General features: G+C 44.3%; 1 protein-coding gene across 1 annotated transcript in view; it reads left to right on the forward strand.

Annotated features, from left to right (window-relative positions):
- Window positions 1–9,619, forward strand: part of LOC311115585 (extracellular sulfatase Sulf-1-like) — a gene marked incomplete at its 5' end in the record, with an annotated part of 32,390 nt that extends 22,771 nt beyond the window's left edge. Inside the window, 2 exons of the mRNA XM_084190745.1 lie at window positions 4,233–4,266; window positions 9,556–9,619. Coding sequence (XP_084046871.1) covers window positions 4,233–4,266; window positions 9,556–9,589 — 68 coding nt within the window. The remainder of the gene's footprint in view (window positions 1–4,232; window positions 4,267–9,555) is intronic.
- Between the last annotated feature and the right edge of the window lie 3,603 nt (window positions 9,620–13,222).

Consider the following 13,222-nt stretch of genomic DNA (forward strand, 5'->3'; position numbering starts at 1 on the left):
TCTATAATATCCTCTATAATATCTATAATATCCTCTATAATATCCTTTATAATATCCTCTATAATATCTATAATATCCTCTATAATATCCTCTATAATATCCTTTATAATATCCTCTATAATATCCTCTATAATATACTATATAATATCCTCTATAGTATCCTCTATAATATCCTCTATAATATCCTCTATAATATCTATAATATCCTCTATAAAATCCTTTATAATATCCTCTATAATATCCTCTATAATATACTATATAATATCCTCTATAGTATCCTCTATAATATCCTCTATGATATCCTCTATAATATCCTCTATAATATCCTCTATAATATCTATAATATCTATAATATCCTCTATAATATCCTTTATAATATCCTCTATAATAACCTCTATAATATCCTCTATAGTATCCTCTATAATATCCTCTATAGTATCCTCTATAATATTCTCTATAATATCTATAATATCTATAATATCCTCTATAATATCCTTTATAATATCCTCTATAATATCCTCTATAATATCCTCTATAATATCCTTTATAATATCCTCTATAATATCTTCTATAATATTCTCTATAATATCTATAATATCTATAATATCCTCTATAATATCCTTTATAATATCCTCTATAAATCCTCTATAATAGCCTCTATAATATCCTTTATAATAGCCTCTATAATATCCTCTATAATAGCCTCTATAGTATCCTCTATAATATTGTCTATAATATCTATAATATCTATAATATCCTCTATAATATCCTTTATAATATCCTCTTTAATATCCTTTATAATATCCTCTATAATATCCTCTATAATATCCTTTATTATATCCTATATTATATCCTTTATAATGCCGTATAATACACTTACTGAGACATTTGACCCAGTCCATCCCAGTCTGGCCTGTTTCAGTCTGTTTTAGGGCTCTTTTCAATCTGTAAAGCTGAAGTGTTGCAGATTCTGCTGCATAAATTTTAACTTAATTTCCGATTGAGCCGACAAATGCAGCATTTACATTGAATGCAGTCTTGGCTAAAGCGGGAACATTGCCTTTCAATTTCAACCTGCATTGTTGGGAAAGGACTCTCTCTCTGTCTCTCTCTCTCTGTGTCTCTCTCTCTCTCTCTCTCTCTCTCTCTCTCTCTCTCTCTCTCTCTCTCTCTCTCTCTCTCTCTCTCTCTCTCTCTGTCTCTGTCTCTGTCTCTCTCTCTGTCTCTCTCTCTCTCTCTCTCTCTCTCTCTCTCTCTCTCTCTCTCTCTCTCTCGCTCTCTGTCTGTCTGTCTGTCTCTCTCTCTCTCTCTCTCTGTCTCTCTCTCTCTCTGTCTCTCTCTCTCTCTCTCTCGCTCTCTCTCTCTCTCTCTCTCTCTCTCTCTCTCTCTCTCTCTCTCTCTCTCTCTCTCTCTCTCTCTCTCTCTCTCTCTCTCGCTCTCTGTCTGTCTGTCTGTCTCTCTCTCTCTCTCTCTCTGTCTCTCTCTCTCTCTCTCTCTCTCTCTCTCTCTCTCGCTCTCTCTCTCTCTCTCTCTCTCTCTCTCTCTCTCTCTCTCTCTCTCTCTCTCTCGCTCTCTGTCTCTCTGTCTGTCTGTCTCTCTCTCTCTCTCTCTGTCTCTCTCTCTCTCTCTCTCTCTCTCTCTCGCTCTCTCTCTCTCAATGATGTACGCTGACATTTCAACATACTGTAGGAAGGAAGAAGAAATCATCATTGAGTCCTCTCTTGTGGTTCTACTATGTCTACAGTGTGTGTTTATTTCTATCTGACAACACACACACACACACACACACACAATCCCTGTGTGCCTGTCTTGGTTCTGACCCAAACGCTGTCTACTCCCTAGGGATTCCTGTCGCAGCACAGACACACAGACACTGATACTATGGCACTACGGCTTTGTCTACTTTCACAGGAAATCTGACATCTATAATGTTGTCATCACTGCATGATTTGTATTGGTGTCATTCAGGGTTTATGGGTATTGGTGTTATCCAGGGTTTATGGATTTTGGAGTCATTCAGGATTTATGGGTATTGGTGTTATCCAGGGTTTATGGATATTTGTGTTATCCAGGGTTTATGGATATTGGTGTTATCCAGGGTTTATGGATATTGGTGTTATCCAGGGTTTATGGATATTGGTGTTATCCAGGGTTTATGGATTTTGGAGTCATTCAGGATTTATGGGTATTGGTGTTATCCAGGGTTTATGGATATTGTTGTTATCCAGGGTTTATGGATATTGGTGTTATCCAGGGTTTATGGATATTTGTGTTATCCAGGGTTTATGGATATTTCAGTCATTCAGGGTTTGGGTTGAAATGAAAGATGTTACTCAAATAATCCCTTGGTTTGTTTTTATCATAGTCGTGACACGCACAGGGAACTCTTCTGCAGCCAAACCAGTCCGTGTGGTTTGTATCAAGCATATTGTCAAGGGCTGATGTAATGTGGTGTGGGAGTCAGGCGCAGGACACCGAAGCTAGTCCAACAGTCTTTACTAGTGCAATACTAGGCAAAATACAAAAACGGCCTCAAACACAAAACAGAGGCGAGCGATTACGCAAACAGTGCGTAAACAACGAAAACAACAAACAAAGAGAAACACGCAGCACAAACGGACAGGCGGAACAATAACACACAAACTAACCAACACAAAGCAGGCAACTTATAGGACACATAATCAGACACAAACGGACACAGGTGCAATAGACAGACAAAACCAATCTAACATCGAAACATCTAACGGTGGTAGCTAGTACTCCGGGGACGGCGAACGCCGAAGCCTGCCCGAGCAAGGAGGAGGAGCAGCCTCGGCAGAATCCGTGACACATATATAGAGCTTTGAATTGGTTTCTGATGTAATGAGAACCTAATAATGTGTCCCTCATTTCAACTCCTTCTGCTGTGGAAGTGGTTTATGCCCGCTTCCCAAATGGCACCCTATTCCCTTTGTAGTACACTACTTTTGACCAGGACCTACAGAGCACTGGTCAAAAGTAGTGCACTATATAAGGAATAGGGTGCAATTTGGGATGCTCCCAGTGTGTTAGTGATGTATCTCTGAAGAGTGTTGTGAACAAGCCTATTGAGCCTGTCACTTTACACCAGTCAGGAACCTTCACACACCCACACACACCATCACACAGGTCCTTCCCAATCTCACCATCTATCTCTCAATCAATCAATCAAATGTTATTCATAAAGCCCTTTTTACATCAACAGATGTCACTAAGTGCTATACAGAAACCCAGCCTAAAACCCCAAACAGCAAGCAATGCAGATGTAGAAGCACGGTGGCTAGGAAAAACTCCCTAGATAGGCAGAAACCTAGGAAGAAACCTAGAGAGGGTCCAGGCTCTGAGGGCTGGTCAGTCCCCTTCTGGCTGTTCCGGGTGGGGATTATAACAGTACATGGCCATTAAGGCCAGATTTTTCTTCAAGATGTTCAAACGTTCATAGATGACCAGCAGGGTCAAATAATAATCACAGTGGTTGTAGAGGTTGGAACAGGTCAGTACATCAGGAGTAAATGTCACTTGGCTTTTCATAGCCGGGCATTTAGAGGTTGAAATAGCAGGCGCGGTAGAGAGAGAGAGTTGAAAACAGCAGGTCTGGGACAAGGTAGCACGTCTGGTGAACAGGTCAGGGTTCCATAGCCGCAGGCAGAACAGTGGAAACTGGAGCAGCAGCACGACCAGGTGGACTGGGGACAGCCAGGAGTCATCAGGCCAGGTAGTCCTGAGGCATGGTCCTAGGGCTCAGGTCCTCCGGTAGGGGAGGGAGAGAGGGAGAGAGAGAGAATTAGAGGGAGCATACTTAAATCCACACAGGACACCAGATAAGACAGGATAATTACACCAGATATAACAGACTGAGCCTAGCACCCCTGGCACATAGACTACAGCAGCATAGATACTGGAGGCTGAGACGGGGGGGGGACACTGTGGCCCCATCCGACGATACCCCCAGATAGGGCCAACCAGGCAGGATATCACCATCCAACCCAATCAAATATCCCTCCATCCTCTCCACCCGACCCCTGTCCTGCTCCTCCTCTCCACCATCTCTCCATCCATACTCTAACAGGACTATCATTTCTCCTCTAGGGCCATTGATGCTCGTTTGTCCTGTCGATGAAGAGGCTTCTCCAACGTGAATGATTCATTATTTTCCTTATCCCCCCACCCCCATCTCTTTATTAACATCGGAACTGCTCTTATTTTCTTATCAGGAGGTAAAGATGGAGACAGCTATGAACCACACAGGTATCCACCCCTCTTTTACCATCTCTCTGGAAGCGTCCCAAATGGTACCCTATTACCTATATAGTGCACTACTTTTGACCAGGGGCCTTGTGGGCTCTGATCAAAAAGTGGTGCACTACATAGGGAATAGTGTACCATTTGGGTCGCAGTCTCTCTCACTCTGAAAGAGGCTTCTGTTCCTATTAACTGCATAGGCCGACTCGTTGACTCATTCCCACTAATAATCCATGAGGTGTGGATCTGCTTGGTTTTTTCTTCTTCTGCATGCCTGGGAAACTACACTAACTAATAAATGATTGGTTCAGTCGATTTTTAGATTTCTTCTTAATTGAAAGCAGCTTGTCATCACGTCACCATGAAGGCTGAGGGGTGTCATCATTGCATCTTTACATTTTTATTCATTTAGAAGATGCTCTTATCCAGAGTGACTTACAGTCAGAAAAAAATGGTCTTTATCTGCTGGGTGAGGCAAATGCCAAGGTGCAGATCTGTCTTCAGCCCCTCTCTGCACCCCTACATGCATCAGTCCTATCCTTTAGAACATCTGTCAGACTGAGAAGTCACTTTTTAACTGCTCTTGGCTTGTCAAGTCAGTTAGCTCACAGAGCTCCTCTTGGCTTAACAAGTCAGTTAGCTCACAGAGCTCCTCTTGGCTTAACAAGTCAGTTAGCTCACAGAGCTCCTCTTGGCTTGACAAGTCAGTTAGCTCACAGCGCTCCTCTTGGCTTGTCAGCTCACAGAGCTCCTCTTGGCTTAACAAGTCAGTTAGCTCACAGAGCTCCTCTTGGACTTAACAAGTCAGTTAGCTCACAGAGCTCATCTTGGCTTGTCAAGTCAGTTAGCTCACAGCGCTCCTCTTGGCTTGTCAAGTCAGTTAGCTCACAGAGCTCCTCTTGGCTTAACAAGTCAGTTAGCTCACAGAGCTCCTCTTGGACTTAACAAGTCAGTTAGCTCACAGAGCTCATCTTGGCTTGTCAAGTCAGTTAGCTCACAGAGCTCCTCTTGGCTTAACAAGTCAGTTAGCTCACAGAGCTCCTCTTGGACTTAACAAGTCAGTTAGCTCACAGAGCTCATCTTGGCTTGTCAAGTCAGGCTTAACAAGTCAGTTAGCTCACAGAGCTCCTCTTGGCTTAACAAGTCAGCTAGCTCACAGAGCGCCTCTTGTATGCCCTCTCACACATGTCCAGGTTGGTCACTCAAGTTGTGAAGATATTGATATTTAGTCAAATTAATTTGACCTTTCTGGACAAGAAACATCAGTTTAATCACAAATGTATCCTCAAAATTAAATTAATTATTTATTCAAAAATTTTATTTGATAGAAATGAAATATATAAAAGCTCAAATAAGTCAAATCTTCACATTCAGGAACTTGGTAAATGTGTGTCACATGCATGTGAATGAAAATGCATGACATTCACTGATTTCACTCATGCATCGCACGATCACGGACATGTTGCTAATGCAACATCACCATATTCCACACTACCTGACCATAGACAGAGGTTGCGTCCCAAATGGCACCCTATTCCCTATGTAGTACACTACTTTTGACCAAGGCCCTCTGGTCAAAGGTAGTGCACTTCACAGGGAACAGGGTGCCATTTGGGATGCGGGTATACATAATCAACAGCTTGGTTAGTCTTAATGATACCCAATCGTTGTACTAGAGCAACATGGCATCATTCAGAATGGCATTATTAGAGTAGCAGAGTGGACACTTGAGTTGCTGTGACCTCTCCGTCCCTCTTCCTGACCTCTGACTGCGAACCTATTGACCTCTGTTTCTGGGCACCTGCTCACCAGGCAACGAACCTATTGACCTCTGTTTCTGGGCATCTGCTCACCAGGCAACGAACCTATTGACCTCTGTTTCTGGGCACCTGCTCACCAGGCAACGAACCTATTGACCTCTGTTTCTGGGCACCTGCTCACCAGGCAACAGCGGCATCAAAAGTGGTCAAAGAGGAGACCAAGCCAGTCCTTCCTGGGATTCTCTTAGCCTATAAACCAATTAAAACCATCCTCTATGTTCTCTGCCTACAGCAGAATACTCTAATCTGGACCTCCTAGTCTTTTCCAACTCTTGGAATGTATTAACTGAATTAGCTGAATTGAAATGGAATCCATCCCAACCGTATTACTAGTAAGCATGTACCTTAACTATTCCAGCCTCAGTGTATAGGCCCTAACTTTATTCAAATTGACATTTGTATCAATTTTACACACACACACACACACACACACACACACACACACACACACACACACACACACACACAGCAGGCTCAACTTTCTCTCTTTCCTTCTTACTCAACACTCCTGGCCAAACAGGGCTGTGTGTGTGTGTGTGTGTGTGTGTGTGTGTGTGTGTGTGTGTGTGTGTGTGTGTGCGTGCGTGCGTAAGTGCGTGTGTGTGTGTGTGTTTGAGAAAGAGACTGGGGTAGGGGGCCCTAACCCTATGGAGCTGAGCTGGCTGGCATTGTGGAGGCTACAGACTAGATACTGCTGTTGGACTAGATACTGGTGTTGGACTAGATACTGCTGTTGGACTGGATACTGCTGTTGGACTAGATACTGCTGTTGGACTAGATACTGGTGTTGGACTAGATACTGCTGTTGGACTGGATACTGCTGTTGGACTAGATACTGCTGTTGGACTAGATACTGGTGTTGGACTAGATACTGCTGTTGGACTGGATACTGCTGTTGGACTAGATACTGCTGTTGGACTAGATACTGGTGTTGGACTAGATACTGCTGTTGGACTAGATACTGCTGTTGGACTAGATACTGGTGTTGGACTAGATACTGCTGTTGGACTAGATACTGCTGTTGGACTAGATACTGCTGTTGGACTAGATACTGGTGTTGGGATGGATACTGCTGTTGGACTAGATACTGCTGTTGGACTAGATACTGCTGTTGGGATGGATACTGCTGTTGGACTAGATACTGGTGTTGGACTAGATACTGCTGTTGGACTAGATACTGCTGTTGGACTAGATACTGCTGTTGGACTAGATACTGCTGTTGGACTAGATACTGGTGTTGGGATGGATACTGGTGTTGGACTAGATACTGCTGTTGGACTAGATACTGCTGTTGGACTAGATACTGGTGTTGGACTAGATACTGCTGTTGGACTAGATACTGGTGTTGGACTAGATACTGCTGTTGGACTAGATACTGGTGTTGGACTAGATACTGCTGTTGGACTAGATACTGGTGTTGGACTAGATACTGCTGTTGGACTAGATACTGGTGTTGGGATGGATACTGGTGTTGGGATGGATACTGCTGTTGGACTAGATACTGGTGTTGGACTAGATACTGCTGTTGGACTAGATACTGCTGTTGGACTAGATACTGCTGTTGGACTAGATACTGGTGTTGGACTAGATACTGGTGTTGGGATGGATACTGGTGTTGGGATGGATACTGCTGTTGGACTAGATACTGGTGTTGGACTAGATACTGCTGTTGGACTAGATACTGCTGTTGGACTAGATACTGCTGTTGGACTAGATACTGGTGTTGGGATGGATACTGCTGTTGGACTAGATACTGGTGTTGGACTAGATACTGCTGTTGGGATGGATACTGCTGTTGGACTAGATACTGGTGTTGGACTAGATACTGCTGTTGGACTAGATACTGCTGTTGGACTAGATACTGGTGTTGGACTAGATACTGCTGTTGGACTAGATACTGCTGTTGGACTGGATACTGCTGTTGGACTGGATACTGCTGTTGGACTAGATACTGGTGTTGGACTAGATACTGCTGTTGGACTAGATACTGCTGTTGGACTGGATACTGCTGTTGGACTAGATACTGCTGTTGGACTGGATACTGCTGTTGGACTAGATACTGCTGTTGGACTAGATACTGGTGTTGGACTAGATACTGCTGTTGGACTAGATACTGCTGTTGGACTAGATACTGCTGTTGGACTAGATACTGCTGTTGGACTAGATACTGCTGTTGGACTAGATACTGGTGTTGGACTAGATACTGCTGTTGGACTAGATACTGGTGTTGGACTAGATACTGGTGTTGGACTAGATACTGCTGTTGGACTAGATACTGCTGTTGGACTAGATACTGGTGTTGGGATGGATACTGCTGTTGGACTAGATACTGGTGTTGGACTAGATACTGCTGTTGGACTAGATACTGCTGTTGGACTAGATACTGCTGTTGGGATGGATACTGCTGTTGGACTAGATACTGGTGTTGGACTAGATACTGGTGTTGGACTAGATACTGCTGTTGGACTAGATACTGCTGTTGGGATGGATACTGCTGTTGGACTAGATACTGGTGTTGGACTAGATACTGGTGTTGGGATGGATACTGCTGTTGGACTAGATACTGCTGTTGGACTAGATACTGCTGTTGGACTAGATACTGCTGTTGGACTAGATACTGCTGTTGGACTAGATACTGGTGTTGGACTAGATACTGGTGTTGGACTAGATACTGGTGTTGGACTAGATACTGCTGTTGGGATGGATACTGGTGTTGGGATGGATACTGCTGTTGGACTAGATACTGGTGTTGGACTAGATACTGGTGTTGGACTAGATACTGCTGTTGGGATGGATACTGGTGTTGGGATGGATACTGCTGTTGGGATGGATACTGCTGTTGGACTAGATACTGGTGTTGGGATGGATACTGCTGTTGGACTAGATACTGGTGTTGGGATGGATACTGGTGTTGGGATGGATACTGCTGTTGGACTAGATACTGGTGTTGGGATGGATACTGCTGTTGGACTAGATACTGGTGTTGGACTAGATACTGCTGTTGGACTAGATACTGGTGTTGGACTAGATACTGCTGTTGGACTAGATACTGGTGTTGGACTAGATACTGCTGTTGGACTAGATACTGCTGTTGGACTAGATACTGGTGTTGGACTAGATACTGCTGTTGGGATGGATACTGCTGTTGGACTAGATACTGGTGTTGGACTAGATACTGCTGTTGGACTAGATACTGCTGTTGGACTAGATACTGCTGTTGGACTAGATACTGCTGTTGGACTAGATACTGCTGTTGGACTAGATACTGTTGTTGGACTAGATACTGCTGTTGGGATGGATACTGGTGTTGGACTAGATACTGCTGTTGGACTAGATACTGGTGTTGGACTAGATACTGCTGTTGGACTAGGCATGACTGCAACACAATCATCCAACCACAAACTACCACTACTACACCACACATTCCCAGTCCCATACCTCCAGACCCTGACCCTCTCCTCCTCTCCCCCCACAGCACTCAGCCAGTCTGGGATGGACGAGCGGGTTAAGCTGCCCAACTTGACGGAGAAGGAGGTGGACTGATTACAGCCCAGACAGGACGACCAGAGAAGGACTGACTACAGCCCAGACAGGACGACTGGCACATCTTCCAGAAGGATGTCGAAAAATGTTACTGCTACACCTTTTAGACCAACTCGAGAAAAACAACGACGACAACCAAACCCATAAGCTTGACTTTAAGGATGACCTGGCATCTGAGCAGGGGGGCCGGGGCCGGAGCAGGGGGTGCGGAGGAAAGGGAGAGGAGGCCTGGTCACCCCCCGAACTGGGCCACAGCGGGACTCCCAGAGAGCCCACGCACCACCCCTCTTGTCCCCGGCACACTCCCACCACCGCCTCAGTACCACCCACACACCCCGCGACTCAGAGGTTAGAGGTCAACTACAATCTATGAATGACCTCCCGGATGAGACTAACCCATTAGACAGACCCCAGGTTGTGTCTGTGATGACATTATCATCTGTGACGTCATCGTCAGGGGGGTCAAAGGAGAGGAGGAGGGGGAGTGCCGGTAGGGGGGGAGGTGGTTGCCCGTGGTTACACGTGAGTGGCCCATCAGCTGGAGGAGCTAGAAAGCGAGGGGGGGGGGGGGCACCGAGGAGGGGGGGCACCGAGGGGGGGGCCACCGAGGGGGGGGGCTTGTCTTCAGTGGGAATGGGAACAACAGGCTGACGGAGAAGGAGGCGCGACACAATGACCTGCTCCTCACCCACAACAGCCTGGAGAGGGGGGCCGGGTATGGGGTCTAGTCCCGGGGCTAACATGGTGTCCAACTGAGGCCAGGCCCAGGCCAGACAGGACAGCCTCATCCAGGGACTGGAGCTGGGAGGAAGAGGCCCAGGGCTACCTTCCCCTCTCCCCACAGACACAGAGGCCCACAATACAGGCCTCCACCACCACCACCAGCATCACTGGGAGCCCGGCTCAGACTGGCGCCCCCCAGGGGACTGGGTTGGTAGTGGGTCAGCACCCCCAGACCCAACAGGCACACACAGAGGTACAGGTAGACCCCCTGGCCCAAACCCTGGGCTACGAGGGTAGTGGGTTCCCCTCCTCAGCCCTCCTCCAACCACACCCAGTGAGACACATACAGACAAAAGCACGTGCTGGCCTGCCATTGGGCAGCCTGGTGGTCGCCATAGAGACACAGAGAGACACAGAAACTGAGACACATGGAGAGCCAAGATGGCTGACGATGATGTCACCACCAGTCAGTCTGAGTTAGAGCTGTAATATTAGAGTTATTATTATTGTTTTAGTTTTTTTTTTTTACAGGTGCTTCCATTTATTATTTAAAAAACTGCAGTCTTCTGTTTTTTTCAAAATACATATTTAGTAAAATAACAAATTAAAACTTAACACAGCAGAAATTATTTTAATGTGGGAATTAAACTAGAACACATCCTGGTCTGAAGGCTATAGTTGTCTTTTGGCGTTAGCTAACACCTTGGTGTGCTACAATGGAGTTGGCTAATGCTAACATCTAGGTGTGCTACAGTGGAGTTGGCTAATGCTAACATCTAGCTGTGCTACAGTGGAGTTGGCTATTGCTAACATCTAGCTGTGCTACAGTGGAGTTGGCTATTGCTAACATCTAGCTGTGCTACAATGAAGTTGGCTATTGCTAACACCTTGGCGTGCTACAATGGATCTGGCTATTGCTAACAACTTGGGGTACTTCAATGGAGTTGGCTAATGCTAACACCTTGGGGTACTTCAATGGAGTTGGCTAATGCTAACACCTTGGTTTGCTACAATGGAGTTGGCTATTGCTAACAGCGTTTTGATCTGCGTTAGATACATGTTAAAGCGTACTTGACATTTAAAGGCGTTTTCCGACTGAGCTGACATTTGCCGTGTTTACTGTGAATGCAATCGCCGTGAATGCGGGAGCGTTGCCTTTAAAAGACGCATTGTTGACAAAATGCGATCAGATTGAATCTGGCCTCAGTCATCTCTAGACCAACCATTTACATTTAAGTCATTTAGCAGACGCTCTTATCCAGAGCGACTTACAGTTAGTGAATACATATTTTTTTTTTTATACTGGTCCCCCGTGGGAATCGAACCCACAACCCTGGCGTTGCAAACGCCATGCTCTATCAACTGAGCTACATCCCTGCCGGCCATTCCCTCCCCTACCCTGGGCCAATTGTGCGCCGCCCATGAGTCTCCCGGTCGCGGCCGGCTGCGACAGAGCCTGGATTCGAACCAGGATCTAGTGGCACAGTTAGCACTGCGATGCAGTGCCTTAGACCACTGCGCCACTCAGGAGTGATCACTCAGATGATTCCAATAGTTTGACCCTAAATGCACTTTGAACATTTAGCTTTTCCCTTGAACTTGTCTTTAGTTTAAATGTTTGTGGTTTGGAAAAAGGTAGTCAGTCACTGGTCGTGTCCGAAATCTGACTTGCCTACTACTTAAACTGCATTACTGTGTACTAATCGTACTACATTTAGAACACACTGTTTTAGTAAGGATGTGCGGAGTATGCAACAAATATCAACATACTACTCATCCATACTGAGAAGGTGTCATCGAATGCGCAATCACACTTGTTCCCCGCCATTGGTATATTTTTTGTAGAGCGCATCCCCTATTCTGATTATCAGCTGTTGTCAAAAAAACTGATGTCTCTCTTCCTCAATAGTGTTCAGCGAATTCTATTTGATGAACAGCCAAATGAGTATGAGATCCGGGCATTTAATGTACACTCGATTTTCAAAATGTCACACACTATAAAACTTTTTTTTTTTTTTTTTTTTTGCCGTACTCAAACAGCAACTATTTACTATTTACTATTTACTATTTACTATTTACTATTTACTATTTACTATTTTAAGTTTGGGTTTTCGGACACGGCCAGTGTCACTCCTATCGCATCACGAAGCTCATCCCTGATCATTGGTATTACATTTTTTGAACACAGTGAATGAAGTTTAAAATGTTAGTTTGATTTTATGGATAATTGCTACTGCAAGTGAAACAAAAGAATGTGACCATTTATAGTTTCAAAAAAAGGAAAGTTATAAAATGAACATTGCTAACATAATTTAATGATTTGCTAAATATAATTATTTAACTGGGTTTTATTATGTTGTAATGTTACTCTTATAGTCTTATAGCTATAGTAACGTGTTGCTCTACACTCAGCCATCATCACCACCTAATCACTTCAGATATTAAGCACAAATCGTTAAAGGTGCAACATGCAGAAATCGCTCCGCCATTTCCTGGTTGCTAAAATTCTAATAGTTTGCATAATTTCAGTTTATGTGAAAAAAAAAAAAAAAAAAAGCAGTCATTGTGTAGAGAATCATTGTAACATCTTAACCGCTGTGAAATATATTTTCCATAACCAAAAAATATTTTTTATTTTCAGCAGTTTGAAGCTGGTGCACAAAACCGAAAGTGAAAGACTCAAAAAATGAAACGTAAGAACGGGAAGCATAGAAATAGCGCACATAGAACAGAACTACCGCTTCTTAGACATGCTTTCAATGAGAATGACAGATCTACTGTGTAACTCACATTTCTAAGTTACAGATTGCAGCTTTAACTACTGCACACAATACGATTTATAAGAATTGGTAGGAAATTCTTAGGAATAGAAGTAT

The sequence above is a fragment of the Coregonus lavaretus genome (genome assembly GCF_964263955.1).
Source record: "Coregonus lavaretus genome assembly, contig: HAP1_SCAFFOLD_2183, whole genome shotgun sequence".
In the NCBI taxonomy this organism is placed as follows: Eukaryota; Metazoa; Chordata; class Actinopteri; order Salmoniformes; family Salmonidae; genus Coregonus; species Coregonus lavaretus.